The sequence below is a fragment of the Lathyrus oleraceus genome, chromosome 5 (assembly GCF_024323335.1).
Source record: "Lathyrus oleraceus cultivar Zhongwan6 chromosome 5, CAAS_Psat_ZW6_1.0, whole genome shotgun sequence".
In the NCBI taxonomy this organism is placed as follows: domain Eukaryota; kingdom Viridiplantae; phylum Streptophyta; class Magnoliopsida; order Fabales; family Fabaceae; genus Lathyrus; species Lathyrus oleraceus.
In genome coordinates this window covers 278,759,933-278,773,779 of record NC_066583.1, presented here as the reverse complement: position 1 = coordinate 278,773,779, position 13,847 = coordinate 278,759,933, and the positions used below count along the sequence as shown (strand labels likewise).

Sequence of the window (13,847 nt, the reverse complement as noted above, 5' to 3'; positions counted from 1 at the left end):
GAGCTTTTTCCGAGATTCTTTTTCCTTTGCCGTTTTCGCCTTTGCATTTTTTCTTCTTTTCCAGTAGCTTAGGCATTGTGTTTTACAAGTGCTACACTATTTCTTTTGCAATTCCGGATTCCCTTTTGGTATTTAGTTAATTCTTTTCGCACAATAGTTTCTATAACGGAAACTATTGTGTGCCTTTTTACCGAATCTAATCTTACGGCGGCAGCAAGGTCACCTCCGCTCAATTCTATCCGATCGGCCAATTCAAGGTTGCGACTCAATTGCAAACAGGTTTGCGTTACTATTATCGCTTTATGTTCCTAATTCATATGTGATATCATAATTGAGATTCATAAATATATTTGAGGCTTTGCATGTAACTTAAGTATGCCTGGATACTTTGAATTGTTGTAATGGATGCCGCTGTTCTTCGTCCTATTTTGATCTTTGCCCATCTGACCTGTTTTATCATAACCATGCTTTGTTTACCTATTACTTTGGTGCAACTCTCGATTGCACCCTGATTTGGTATTCTAACCCGTTTGCTGAATTTTGCAAAGGTTCATATGTCCCGGGAAAAGATTGTTGTTTAGGTCTCCCACTTTATTTGTGGGATACCCTTGTGGAGACTCACCCTAAGTGGCCTAATTAATTTTAATGTGTTCATTTTAATGTCTTAATTTTAATGTATTAATTTTAATGTATTAATTTTAATGCATTGATTTTAGTATGGACTTAATTACTTAATTGACTTTAAAATATGACCTTTAAATAAGTGATCTTGGACCTCTCTTTGCTGCCTTACGGTATTACGGTATAATGGTCATGTCCCGCGAATGTGGGGATACACTTAGCAATGGCCCTTCGATTAAATCATCATAAAATAAATCATGGTCCCTCGGATGTTGCCTTCGAAAATACAATTTTGTCCCGCGATGACCCTTCGGTGTAGCCTACGGTTAAATGATGATCGTCCCTTCGAATGCTAAGGTATCCTTACAACTGTTGCCTTCAATGACCTATCGATGACCCTACAATGACCCTTTTACATCCCAAGGATAAAACTACTTACTTCTCAATAGTCAGGACAGTTTTACCCTCATAAGGATAGGAAATGCCCGGAAAGACCTCGGACAGGTATAACCTTAATTGCTCATTCATAACAAAAAAATACTTTTCACACCTTACACCTTTCAAACATCTTTTGGAAAATCATCACTTAGCATACATCCGTACTAGGATCATTGCCGAGTTATATTTTTCTAAACTACTTTCAAAAACTATACGAGATAACCACTTTGTATACATTCATGCAAGAATCATTACAAAGTTAAATTCTCATTTTCAAAACATTTTTCACACATTTCTCAACCACCTTTTTCAAACTAGAAAACATAAATGATTGAGCAATTAAGAGCCCATGGATAACCATGGATACAAAGGGTGCTAATACCTTCCCTTTGTATAAAGTACCTCCCGAACCTAAGAATTTAAAATTAAGGTCTTTCCTGTTCTTTTCCACCTTTCCTTATGGGATAAAAGAAAAGTCGGTGGCGACTCTTGCTATCCGCGACATTGCGATAAAAAGCAAAACACCCCAAGTCAGTTCACCGTATGACACATGGTATATACAATACATTAGAAATTACTGAACTTTTGCCATCTTTCCTCATAATCATAACATCACCAATACATTCAGCTACTAGAGTATTATCATTTGAAAATTTCACGACGTTCTTCATCAAGGGTTTTATGTTGACAATTTTTTTTCCTATAAGTCATGTGTGATGAGGATCTTGAGTCCAAGTACCATTTGTCCTTGAATCTTTGTTCATTTCTTGTTGTGACCACCAACAACATCTCTACTTTTTCATACTTTGAAAACTTTACATCATTTTCTTGATTCTTTTGTTTTTCAGGACAATCACTAGAGTAGTGACCATACCTCTTACAATTGAAACATTGAATTTGACTTTTGTTAGGTTTTCAACCACAACCTTTTCCTCTACTTGCGACACCACCTAGGTGGTTGCTTTGGTACGAGGGTCTTATATGATTCGACAAATTTCTTTCTTGTTGGTTTTCTCTACCAGTCGAATTGTTGTAGCCTCATCTACCTTTGTTGTCGAACCACTTCCCATTGCCTTTATTTTCTCTTGCTGATTGCGCCTGCAAAGCCACATCACTTTTCGACTTGCTTGCAACTCTTTCAGCCATTCTTTATTCATGACATTCAAGCGTCTATTGAAGTTATTCCTTTGTAAATGTTGACAAACCTATCAACTCTTCTATGAATACTACCATGTGGTCAAACTTTGGAGCCAATGACCTCAAGATCTTTGCGACAACTGGCATTGATATCAACGCTTCTCCACATACCTTAATTTGATTCACTGGTTTTATAACCCTAGTGTACAAATTAATTATGCTTTCACTTTCTTCCATCTGAAGAAATTTATATGTTCTTTTGTGAGTTTGTAACCTCATCTCTTTCACCTTTTCAGCACCTCCAAATGATTTCTCCATAATTTCCCATGCTTCTTTTGTCGATTCTTCATCATTGACATTTTCTAAATTATATGGATCGACACATTGATGAATCATAAAAAGGGCTTTATAGTCTTTCTTCTTTAATTATTTGTATGCATCCTTTTGTTCACCCGTCACATTTTTTGTAAGCGACACACTCCCTCCTTTAAAAATTCTCAAAGATCTTGATAGCATAAAACAATATTTATCTGCTTGCACCAATTCTCGTAATTCTGATTCTTTAGAATTGGGAAATTCACCAGAAAATGTCCATTTGGATGCTTCATTGCGCTATGCTTCCCAAGAATCACACTACCAGTGCTCTAGATACCAGGTGTTGGAAATTAAACAAATTCCTGATGTGGAATTTCACCAAACCTATGAAGAATTTCGAATTAAATCTTGATGAACAAGAATCAATATTTCTGATTGATTAGTCCTCTTGTTTTTCAGTCTTCACTTGAATTAGCCACACCTTGGTTGCAAGATAATTCTGTTGTACGATGATAATTGAAGAATAAAAGAAAATATGAATTGAGGAAGAAAAGAGAAATTAGGGTTTTACAGAAAATGGAAAGAAGAAGAGTAATTCTGCAGAGAAACTTCTATGCTTTTTTCACATTGAAATTTTATTTAATTATGCAACATTACAATCCAAGATAGGGTACCTCCCTATTTATAAGCTGAGATTGCTTGCACACCAAGGAATCTCCAACTAACCTAACCAACTCAGATAAAACAAACAAATAAAGTCAAGTCTAAAATCTTGTTGAGATACACATCGTCTACATTTCGAGAGTTTCATAATTTGACACACTGTGTATTTCGATAACATGCTTCAACACAAGGAGTTACATTTTCAACAATCTATGGTATAATGAAATTGAAAAGACTTAAAAGAAAATTTTAAAAGCATCTCAAATTAAATATTTAAGGTGACTTACATAGTGATAAGTTTTTACTATTCATTAAAGGAATATGATGGTGATTTATTCAGTAAACGAGTGTGATATTTGTTTATTAAGTAACTTGGCAGGGATAAAAGGGAAACAAAATGGTCAAATTAACATAGTAAAACTTATCATAATATGCACCATCCTTTCCACAATTATATGGTAATCAAAATTGAATCCAACATTGAGTTGATACATACATGGGTTTAAGGTTTAAAATTCAAATCGAGGTCAGACCAGGGTTAGACCGTTATTGTATATGTGATATGATTTAGCCATAATTCGTTATCATACAGATTTATAGCTTTTATTGCCTCTAATTTCTTTACGAGAGGAAGAGTTAAAGAATGCTAGAATATTGTGGTTGATGTAAAAAAATAATATTAGTGTGGTGCTTGTTTTAGGCAAAAGAATATTAGAAGGAAATACGTTTCTATTTTAGTGGTGTCAACTTTGTGAAGAGATTGTCTCAATATTATTAAAGAATTAAGTCATACATAAAAAATATTTAAAAATAAAGCGGAGAGAATTAGTTATAAATATAAGTCTATACCTCATTATTAAAAAATTAAAATTTTCAATAGATTAGAATGTTGCCTTCAATTATGAGGCAATTGACATTTCTTTTCCATCCTTTATAATATTTTATTTTAAAACAAATTAAAAATCGGGTTCAATCTATATAATTGAAGGAACAATCAATTTTGATCGAATTTTATTTGATTTTTTGGTTTTACCCTCGATTCCTTAACAAACCAATTATAAGTACTTATTAAATCGAACATAAGTCTAGTTTTCAATTTAACCGATTGAACCAACCGGTCAAATTCGTGTTTCATAACCTTGATGTCAAAAGCAACTGATTTTCCTCTCACTTTCATTCCTCTCCCACTTTTCCCCCTAAACCAAACAATGCATAAGGTTTAAGAACACCCAAAAATCTTCCCGTTTCCCTCGTAAGCCAAAAGACCAAAGCCCTAACTTTTATTCCCGCCCCCCAAGTCTCGTTACCATAGAACCAGTCCGGCATCCTTCCCCCGCCATAACCGTCTCTTCTCTCTCCTCCGTCGCCGCCTAACTCTCAGGCGAGCCACCACATGCATGACTTCCCAATCACCATCTCCGCCCATTCACACTCGCTATCTCCCAATACCACTGTCGTTGCGAAAATCAACAGTAAGTTTTTCAACTTTTCCTTGATTCCTTTTACCCTTCTTTTAGCATTTCAGCTTGTGAGTATTTAAATTGTTCAATTTTGTTGCTGCTGTTGGTTGTTCTGATTATAGCATGGAGTTATTGAATTGGTGTTGTTTTCTGATAACTAGTTTTCCTATTAATTTTGTTGTTTTCTGCAGGTTTATTTGCTAAACCAGTTATAAATCCTGTTTAGTGTTGGTTTTCAATAATCACTATTATTAGTTGCAATGGCAATGGCAATGGACTTTTCAGAGGAATGGAAATCCCTATTCCCAATAGGTGGATCCACTGTATCCCCTCTTCTTTTCTCTAATCCTGATTCACTTGGTCCAATCTTTTTTAACCCTAACCCTAACTCACTCACCCATCTTTTTTCTTCCACCATTCCCTCTCTTCAGCTACCACATCATCTCTTAACAGAACGCTACCTTGTAACCTCTGACCCTTCCATTCTCCCTTCCACTGCTTCCAATATTGCCCCTCTCTTTGATTCTCCCCATGAAGTAATTGACCACAATGTTTCTCATTTCCTTCACAACCGGATTCAACTCCTCAAATGCCGGGATAGCCCCAATGTTGTTGTTTTCTTCCCTACTGGTGGCAATGACGAGAATATTGGGTTTTTTATGTTGCGTGTTAAGGACTTGATGTTGGATACTCGGCTTGATGTCAAAGGCAATGTTTTTCAAGCTTCTACTGGTTCTAAGAGCCGTATCTTCAGAATTTCAGTGAATCCGGTTACTGATTCTGGACTTGGAGGGGCCTCTAATTCTTCTCTTGTTATTGGATATTTGTTGGCTTCTTCACTTTATTCTGTTTGTTGGTTTACTGTGAATCACAATTTGAGTTTGGACAGCCCTAGTATGTCTTATTTGGGAAGAAGTAAAGTATTTAAGGAAATGGTTGTGCATGCTTGTTGGAGTCCTCATATTCTGGAAGAAAGTTTGGTTTTGTTAGAAACTGGCCGTCTGTTTTTGTATGATTTGGAGTCTCAAGGTTCGATGGATATTTTCAAGGGGACTAGGTTGAGAGTACCATGGAGTGATTGGACCAGTTCTGAAAACAAGGCTTGGCTTAGTTGTGAATTTAGTTGGCATCCGAGGATTTTGATAGTTTCACGTGATGATGCTGTCTTTTTAGTTGATTTGAGATTGAAAGAATGCAATGTGACTTGCCTGATGAAGATTGAGACATTACGGATGTATGCTCCTGATGTAAACGAGCGGTTTCTTGCCCTGTCAAGGGCTGGTCCGGATGACTTTTACTTCACTGTGGCTTCTAGCAGTCTTTTAGTTCTATGTGATGTAAGGAAGCCTTTGATGCCAATATTGCAATGGAAGCACAACATTGATGAACCGTGCTACATGAATGTATTAAGCTTGTCTATGTTAAGATCTCATTCAAAGATAGATACTTTTAAGTTGGCTTCTGAAGTGGGGTTTTGCATTATCTTGGGATCATTTTGGAATTCTGAGTTCAATATATTCTGCTATGGACCTGCATTTCCATTTCGGAAAGGTTCCATTACTTCGAAGCTTTCGAAGATTAGCACAACATTCCGTGCTTGGGAGCTTCCATCTGAGATCAATTTATCTAGTCGCGAGTGTCATTGTGGAATTTGTCTGTTTAGGGAAGAGTTGTCGAAGGATGCACTTCCTGAGTGGATTGATTGGCAGCTAAAGAAAGAGATGGTTTTGGGATTTAGCATTATAAGCAATGACCTTGCCTCTTTACTCCATGAACCAGATGAGCATGGTGGTTTTACACTAGTAAGGATAACGTCATCAGGAAGGTTTGAATTGCAGAGATATCATGCCTCTTGGTGTCTGGATAGAAAATTGGAAGATTGCCACGAAGCAGATTTATGTATGGAGTCACACTTGCTGTGTCCCCGGAATGTTAAGGAAAACAAATCTGTAGAACTTCATTACTTAAAATTGGATTACCTTTGTGCTTATGCAAACGGTAATCTTGCTCAAATCCTAACTACAAAATTAGACCAGACCTATTCAAATGAGCAAGAGGAGGCGCCTTTTTGTTCAGAAGTTCATGAATTATTGTGTAAGAAATTAAATGCTTGTGGGCTGGGCCATTCAAGATCATCTCCTGCAATTACTTCTATTTTTAACGATGTCAAGCTACCAGCTAGCTTCCACGAGGTTGCCTTAAGAAAATTGTGGACTGACTTGCCTTTGGAGTTACTACAGCTAGCATTCTTGAGTTATTCTGAATGTCGTGAAGTCAATGGATTCAATCAAACCAGGGTACCTTTGGAATTTTTAGCTGTTCCAGATCTTCCTCAGTTGCCTCCGTTCTTTACAAGGAAACCATCACCCCATGACAACAATGACATTGTTGGTCCAGTTATTCCTTTCCCTGTTTTACTAGTGATTAATGAAGTTCGCTATGGGTACTCAGATTTGGGAAGTGATGGATTTTCAGTAGAATCAGAGCTTGGCCTCAAATACAAAGAAGTAATGCAGGTGGCTAATGAGATTTCCGTTTCATCTCACGGCTCTATGCGCCCTGATTATCATGCAGTCTCTCTTGCTGACGAGGAAGAGGATCCCTGGGCTGATTCTTCGAAACCAAAACCTTTTTTGACATATCGTCCAATTGCCTTGACTTTCTCAGACACAGACAGTGTACAGGGAAAGGGTTTATGTACTGATAACATTTATGAATCATTTATTTTTCATGTTTCAGAGAAGTCCTGCAAGCAGACTGAATCTGTTGGAGCAGAGATGTTTGATGACCTTTGCCCAATTGAGTTGAGGTTTGATGCTCCCGTGAGGAAGTTTGAAGACCAGAGCTTAAAGGCATACACTTTATTGAAAAAGAAAATGTCTATTTGGCAAAAAGAATTTGATTTGTATAAAGAATTTTGTATTCAATCTGGATTTGAAAAAGCAGTAAATAGTTAATAGATGATCCTTCCTTCACCCATATTTAGCTCATTGGAACACATGTGATATAGCAAAAGAATTGTAAATTTTTTTAATACGATAACAATTAGTACTGTTTGTTAGATAGGGTTTGCAAATCATGCTAATCTGAAAATTACATAGCTGAATCAAACTTGAAAATGTTTATATGCTAATCTATTCTCTGATTTTGTTGTATATATTTGAGGAGTTGACTTAGAATAGTAAACAAATTTTGCAGTGATATATGAGGTTCATAAATGTTCTGGATATGGCGATGGTACATGTTCTGCAGGAGCTACTGTTATGTTAGTTTACATGCCATAAGTCACTTTTGATTTTGTGACAGATAAGATGTAAACATTACAACTTATTGACAACACTTTATAAAGTGTTTCTCTATATATTGATAATGAATATGTGTGGGTTTTCCAAGGACTGTACCTTAGAAGATTTATAAACTTCTTTGAGAGGCGATTGCTACCCCATGATGAGAAAACGTTGGATAAGAAGCCTTGTCCCTCAAATGTGGATGCTGTGTTCCATGATAGTGTATTGCCCTGGAAACTCTGAAGTTCTTGTTGTCAGATGCTGCAATTGGCAAACTAAGATGATAGAAACAAAGAAGTTACTCTTTTATCCCATTCAATTCTTCAAAACACTCATCAAATGATATTATTATATTGCTTCCTCCCAACTCTTTTACCTAGTATCGGGGAGGATGACGTCTTTTCATGGTTAGGTATTCTCATTGGACAGGAAAAAGGAATTTCCACTTGATTTGGGTTGTACATATTCTTTCTCCCCTCCTCTCATAAGCTTTTCAAAATTTAAAAATGTCTTTCATATTATAGGTGTTTGAAGTATATAATCTGAATGTGTTGTCAACCCAGGAAACAAACATTGAACATAAACACTCCATTAATTCAATTTCAATAATTTAATGGTTTAAATGTACTTTTGATATCCCATTGAAGTGTTGTTAGCTTTTTAATCTTTTCATTTTTTTTCTCTTTTAACTTTGCATTCTTTAGAATTTTTTTGATCATACTCCAATTCTGCACATGTGGCATCCTCATTTAATATGTGACATTACAACTATGGCGCCAAATCAGTGTTTTCTTGTTTTTTATTTTCAAATAAATTTGATTTTTTTAAATAACTCTTAATACATTTAAATAATTTATTGGATATGTAAGTATTGTTTTTTTTCATTATCCATAATATGTCATTTTCATCTTCTCTTCTCTCATCTTCGTCCTTCACCCACATTCATATTCTTCGTTCCAATGCCATAAGAACCCAAGAAATCTAGATCATGCAAACGAAATAAGAATAAAAAATTCTAAGCATTCAAGATATCACAACACTCAGTTTTCAACAAGAGAAACATATATAATCATTTGAAGTACGAATGCAAGTGTGATCTTGATATTTCTTTGATGACGAAAGGTTAATTCATACAAAGCAAAAAATGAAGATATTAAAAAAACAATTGAAGTTCAACTGGATGATCGCCTTCATGATGTTGTTTGATTTAGTATCTTCAACACTAATGAAAATGAAATAGGTGTTTATGTGATTCTCAAGTGTTTAATAAGGTGACACAGGGACCCGTCCTATTAGGAACCCGCCTCATAGTATGTTGCCTAAACATGGATTTCACTCCTTAAATAGCTCACCTTGGTAGGAAAGCGAGGGTTATGACTTGTATACAGTCCATGACTATGCATGGAAGAAATCATGACCATGATCCCTTAAAAAGTAGGTAGGTAGGGAGTTTCACGGTCAAGGTGGAACGTTTGCTACTTCTTAGGAACCCCTAAATCCAAGCACATAAGTCTTTATAAATACCCCAACCTTACCTTAAGATTGAGATAAGACAATTTCATATTCACCAAAACACCCATAAAATAGAACGTTTCACCCTCGTAACTTCGCTATAACCCCACAAGAATAAAATCAAAATATCCTAAATAAAATGCATAATATAAAATTAAATCTTAATATGTTGCACGTTAACTACCATCTTCTTTCCCAACCTCCTTTTGAGTAGTATGGCATTCTTAGCCTCTTTTAGAATCTCCACACAATACAGAGAATTGCAATGTACTATGATATATATATATATATATATATATATATATATATATATATATATATATATATATATATATATATATATATATATATATATATATATATATATATATATATATATATATATATATATATATATATATTATATATATATATATATATATATATATAATATATATATATATATATATCAACTATGAAGTCTCAAATAGACTCATGTAGGGACCTGACTACTTGTATTGCCACCTTCATTTTCTGTCGATTTTTGTGCAAGTGTTAAAGAAAAATTGCAATTAAAATAAGTAGCATAAAAAAATCATTAAGTCGATCCTTACGAATGAGCATGATTAATAATAGAATTGTTACCTATTGTGGCGATTAACCTTTGATGCATAATTTATAAAAAGATCACGAGCGTTGAACTAACAACATCACCTCAACTCAGTCTACACTAAAATAGTGCCTTAAATCTCAGAACTAACTATTCTAAATGAAGAATTTGATATATATATATATATATATATATATATATATATATATATATATATATATATATATATATATATATATATATATATATATATATAGAGAGAGAGAGAGAGAGAGAGAGAGAGAGAGAGAGAGAGAGAGAGAGAGAGAGAGAGAGAGAGAGAGAGAGAGAGAGAGAGAGAGAGAGAGAGAGAGAGAGAGAGAGAGAGAGAGAGAGAGAGAGAGAGAGAGAGAGAGATTTCATAAATTGAATTTCATCAAGTGTGGATATTTCTATACAAGAGTTTTATTATGAAACTCCTTGTGTGAGTTGCAAGCTGAACAAGCCCACTCAAGTGCATCATACTTTATGACGTATTGTATTCCACTTAAGTGCACCGTACCTTATGATGTTATGTATTCCACTTAAGTGCATTATATCTTACGGTGTTTCATGATTCACTTAAGTATATGGTACCTAACGGCATTTCGTATTTCACTTAAGTACACTGTATTTTATGGTGTACTGTATTTCTCTAATTAACGTTAGTGTTTCACAAGATCGCATAATCAAATAAACTTCACTTATTCACTTTATCTCTCATTAATTTGTCTTTATGTGTATGACCTTGTAACTTCTCGTAACATTGAAAATTATATAAAATTACATATTATTTAATATAATAAATAATGCGTGGTATCTACTAACACGCCATTGCTATCTAAGTCACTAAAATTTCATGTAATTTGACGAAACCTTTTTATTATCATGCTTATGTCCTCAACATGATTTGTGGAGTATCCATCAATCATATTTATAGTCATCTTGTTGCGGATAACGTTTGAACAACAATAAAATACTCTAATCCATATATAGGATCTATTGCAGATCAAATGATAGTATACACCATTATCTCCTTAACCATCTCATCTACCACTTCACTTTGGTTAATGTATGTGGTCAAGAAGGTGACCCTAGATGAGCAGATGCATTAGAAATGACATCTCATCAAATGTCATTCTCATCTCCCTGACATTAGATGGAAATTAATGGTCTCCTTATACTACCTTTAAAACAACAGTGAGCATGCCATGATCAATATGGGTGTAACCTATAATGGCAAGGTTAACTAATCAATTTCTATGATGCCATAAACAAATTGTCTTTCATTTGGAGTTGTCAAATCATCAATGCTCTTATTATCATTACTAACACATTTAAGTGGAAAGTTACAAAATAAAAAATAAAAGAATAAATTAGAAGCAATATAAAATAGGAAAAAAAAGTAAACTGTAAACAAATTAAAAGGACAAATGTATCACTATCATACATCTATCTCCCACATATGGCCACACGTGTCATACAACCCTCCATGATATGTCTCCTGTTGCGATTTCTCCTACATACTAGGCTCCTTTAGTTGTGATTCATGTTAAAGATCATGTTAAGGTACTTTGATGTTCTTGTGATGCTCTTTCCTAGCAAAGGTAATAATAGAGACTTTGTTCTCCCTAACACAGACTTTAAGAACATTCTTATCCATTACTAAAAATTTGACAAAAACCTAAGCAAATCAACACTGTATAACGATACGAAACCACCACATAGAGAAATCAACGCATAAACTAATTAGAAAATATTGATAATGCATGCACTTTGTAACATTTCACGCTTTAGAATTTGAACACATGCAAAAATATATGTTTATGTTTAGATCACGCTACTTGTATTTATATATGGTGCATGCTCAGTCTAATTCAGTAAATCATGTGTTTATATTCATATTACGCTACTTGTATTTATATTGGTATTACAATAAACATTGAATATCTAATGAATGATCACTAACCCAGGAATACTAACCAATTAACAATCAATCTAGAATATATATATATATATATATATATATATATATATATATATATATATATATATATATATATATATATATATATATATATATATATATATATATATATATATATATATATATATATATATATATATATATATATATTATCACTCTACCTCAAGTTAGAGCATATGTAACATATACCAAGCTTGCTACAAACATATTCAACCCAGTGTCCTCCAAAGGATTTAGTAAATATGTTAGTCAATTGATCATTTTAATTAACAAAATCATTTATAATTTCTTCTGAATGAAACCTTATCTCTTATAAAGTGACACTAAATCTCCATGTCCCTAATTCTTGTATGAAAAATCAAGTTGAAGTCGATATGTAGTGTATCTTGTTTGTCACATATTAGTTTCATTTCCTTGAAGTCTCCTAATTTGAACGGTTGGAGTAATTGTTTTAGCCACGTCAGTTCACAACTTATTATTGCCATGACACAATATTTCGCTTCTGCACTAGATCTTACAACTATGTTTTTTTTCTTCTTATTTCACCATGAGACCATTTTCCTCCAATGAGGATACAATATCCTAAAGTGGATATTCTCTATTGATGAACATGCTCAATCATCACCAGAATAACTCACAACTTAGGTGTTACCCTTATTTTTATAGAATAACTTTTTACCCTTCGTACACTTGATACACTTATGAATGTGAATCACAATGTTCCAATAGTCATCACATGTAGCATTTAGAAATTGGATAACCACGTTGGAAGAAAAAAAGGTAATGTATGGTCCGGTCACCGTGAGGTAATTATGTTTTCCAACTAAACATTGATATATAACAATGTCTTTTGGTGGATCCCCCTAACTTGATAGTAGCTTGAAGTTAGGATCCATACGAGTGTCACTAGGCCAACTATCAAGTAAGCCAGATTCCTTAAATATATTAAAAGCATATCTTTGTTGAGTAATAGTCACACTAGTCTTTGATTGAGCAAGTTCAATCTCCAAAAAATATTTTGGTGGCCCAAAATATTTAGTCTAGAAGTTTAGAGACAAATGTTATTTTAACTGCTAGGTTTCAACCTCGTCATTTTCAATGATGATGATGCCATCAACATAGACTAATATGTAGAACCAAATGGTTGGTGAGGAATACATAAAGAAGACAAAGTAATAAACTCCCATATAATTACTCCATACTCTTGAAGAACAATGCTAAATCTTCCTAACCAAGCATAATGAAATTGTTTCAAGACATAAATAGATCTATTAAATCGATGCACAAGGTGAAAAAAATCATCATTATCACTCATCTTGTTGGATGCGCCATATACACCTCCTATAAATCACCATATAGGAAGGAATTGTTTATGTCTAGTTGGTGGAGCGACAATTTATGAATAATAGCTTAGGGAAAAACAAGCATAAAGAGATCGACGAAGCTGGCGCATCCTCCTATAACTCACCATGTATGAAGGTATTTTTTATGTCCAATTTATGGAACAACCATCGATGAATAATGACCAAGGAAAGAAATAGGAGGGCATATGGGATATTGGTAACTAGAGAGAAAGTATCTCCATAGTCAAGGCCAAAAATTTATGTGTATCCTTTCTACAAGATAAGATTTTAGGTGGTAAATCTCCCCATCAGACCCCAACTTTAGTTGTATAGACCCATCAACAATTCAATATAGTTTTCCATCACATAAGAGATCCAAATACCTCATATTATTGGAGTGCAAAGTATTCATCTCATCTACCATGTTTTGTCACCATCCACGACCAGACATAACTTCACTTGTAATTTTGGGAATAA

General features: G+C 34.1%; 1 protein-coding gene across 1 annotated transcript; it reads left to right on the top strand.

The window, feature by feature from the left end:
• The first annotated feature begins 4,352 nt into the window (after positions 1-4,352).
• LOC127083872 (uncharacterized) lies at positions 4,353-7,609 on the top strand. The gene is made up of 2 exons (XM_051024233.1): positions 4,353-4,646; positions 4,826-7,609. The coding sequence occupies exon 2, from the start codon at positions 4,895-4,897 to the stop codon at positions 7,589-7,591; it is 2,697 nt and encodes an 898-aa protein (XP_050880190.1). The 5' UTR covers positions 4,353-4,646; positions 4,826-4,894; the 3' UTR covers positions 7,592-7,609.
• The last annotated feature ends 6,238 nt before the right edge of the window (positions 7,610-13,847 follow it).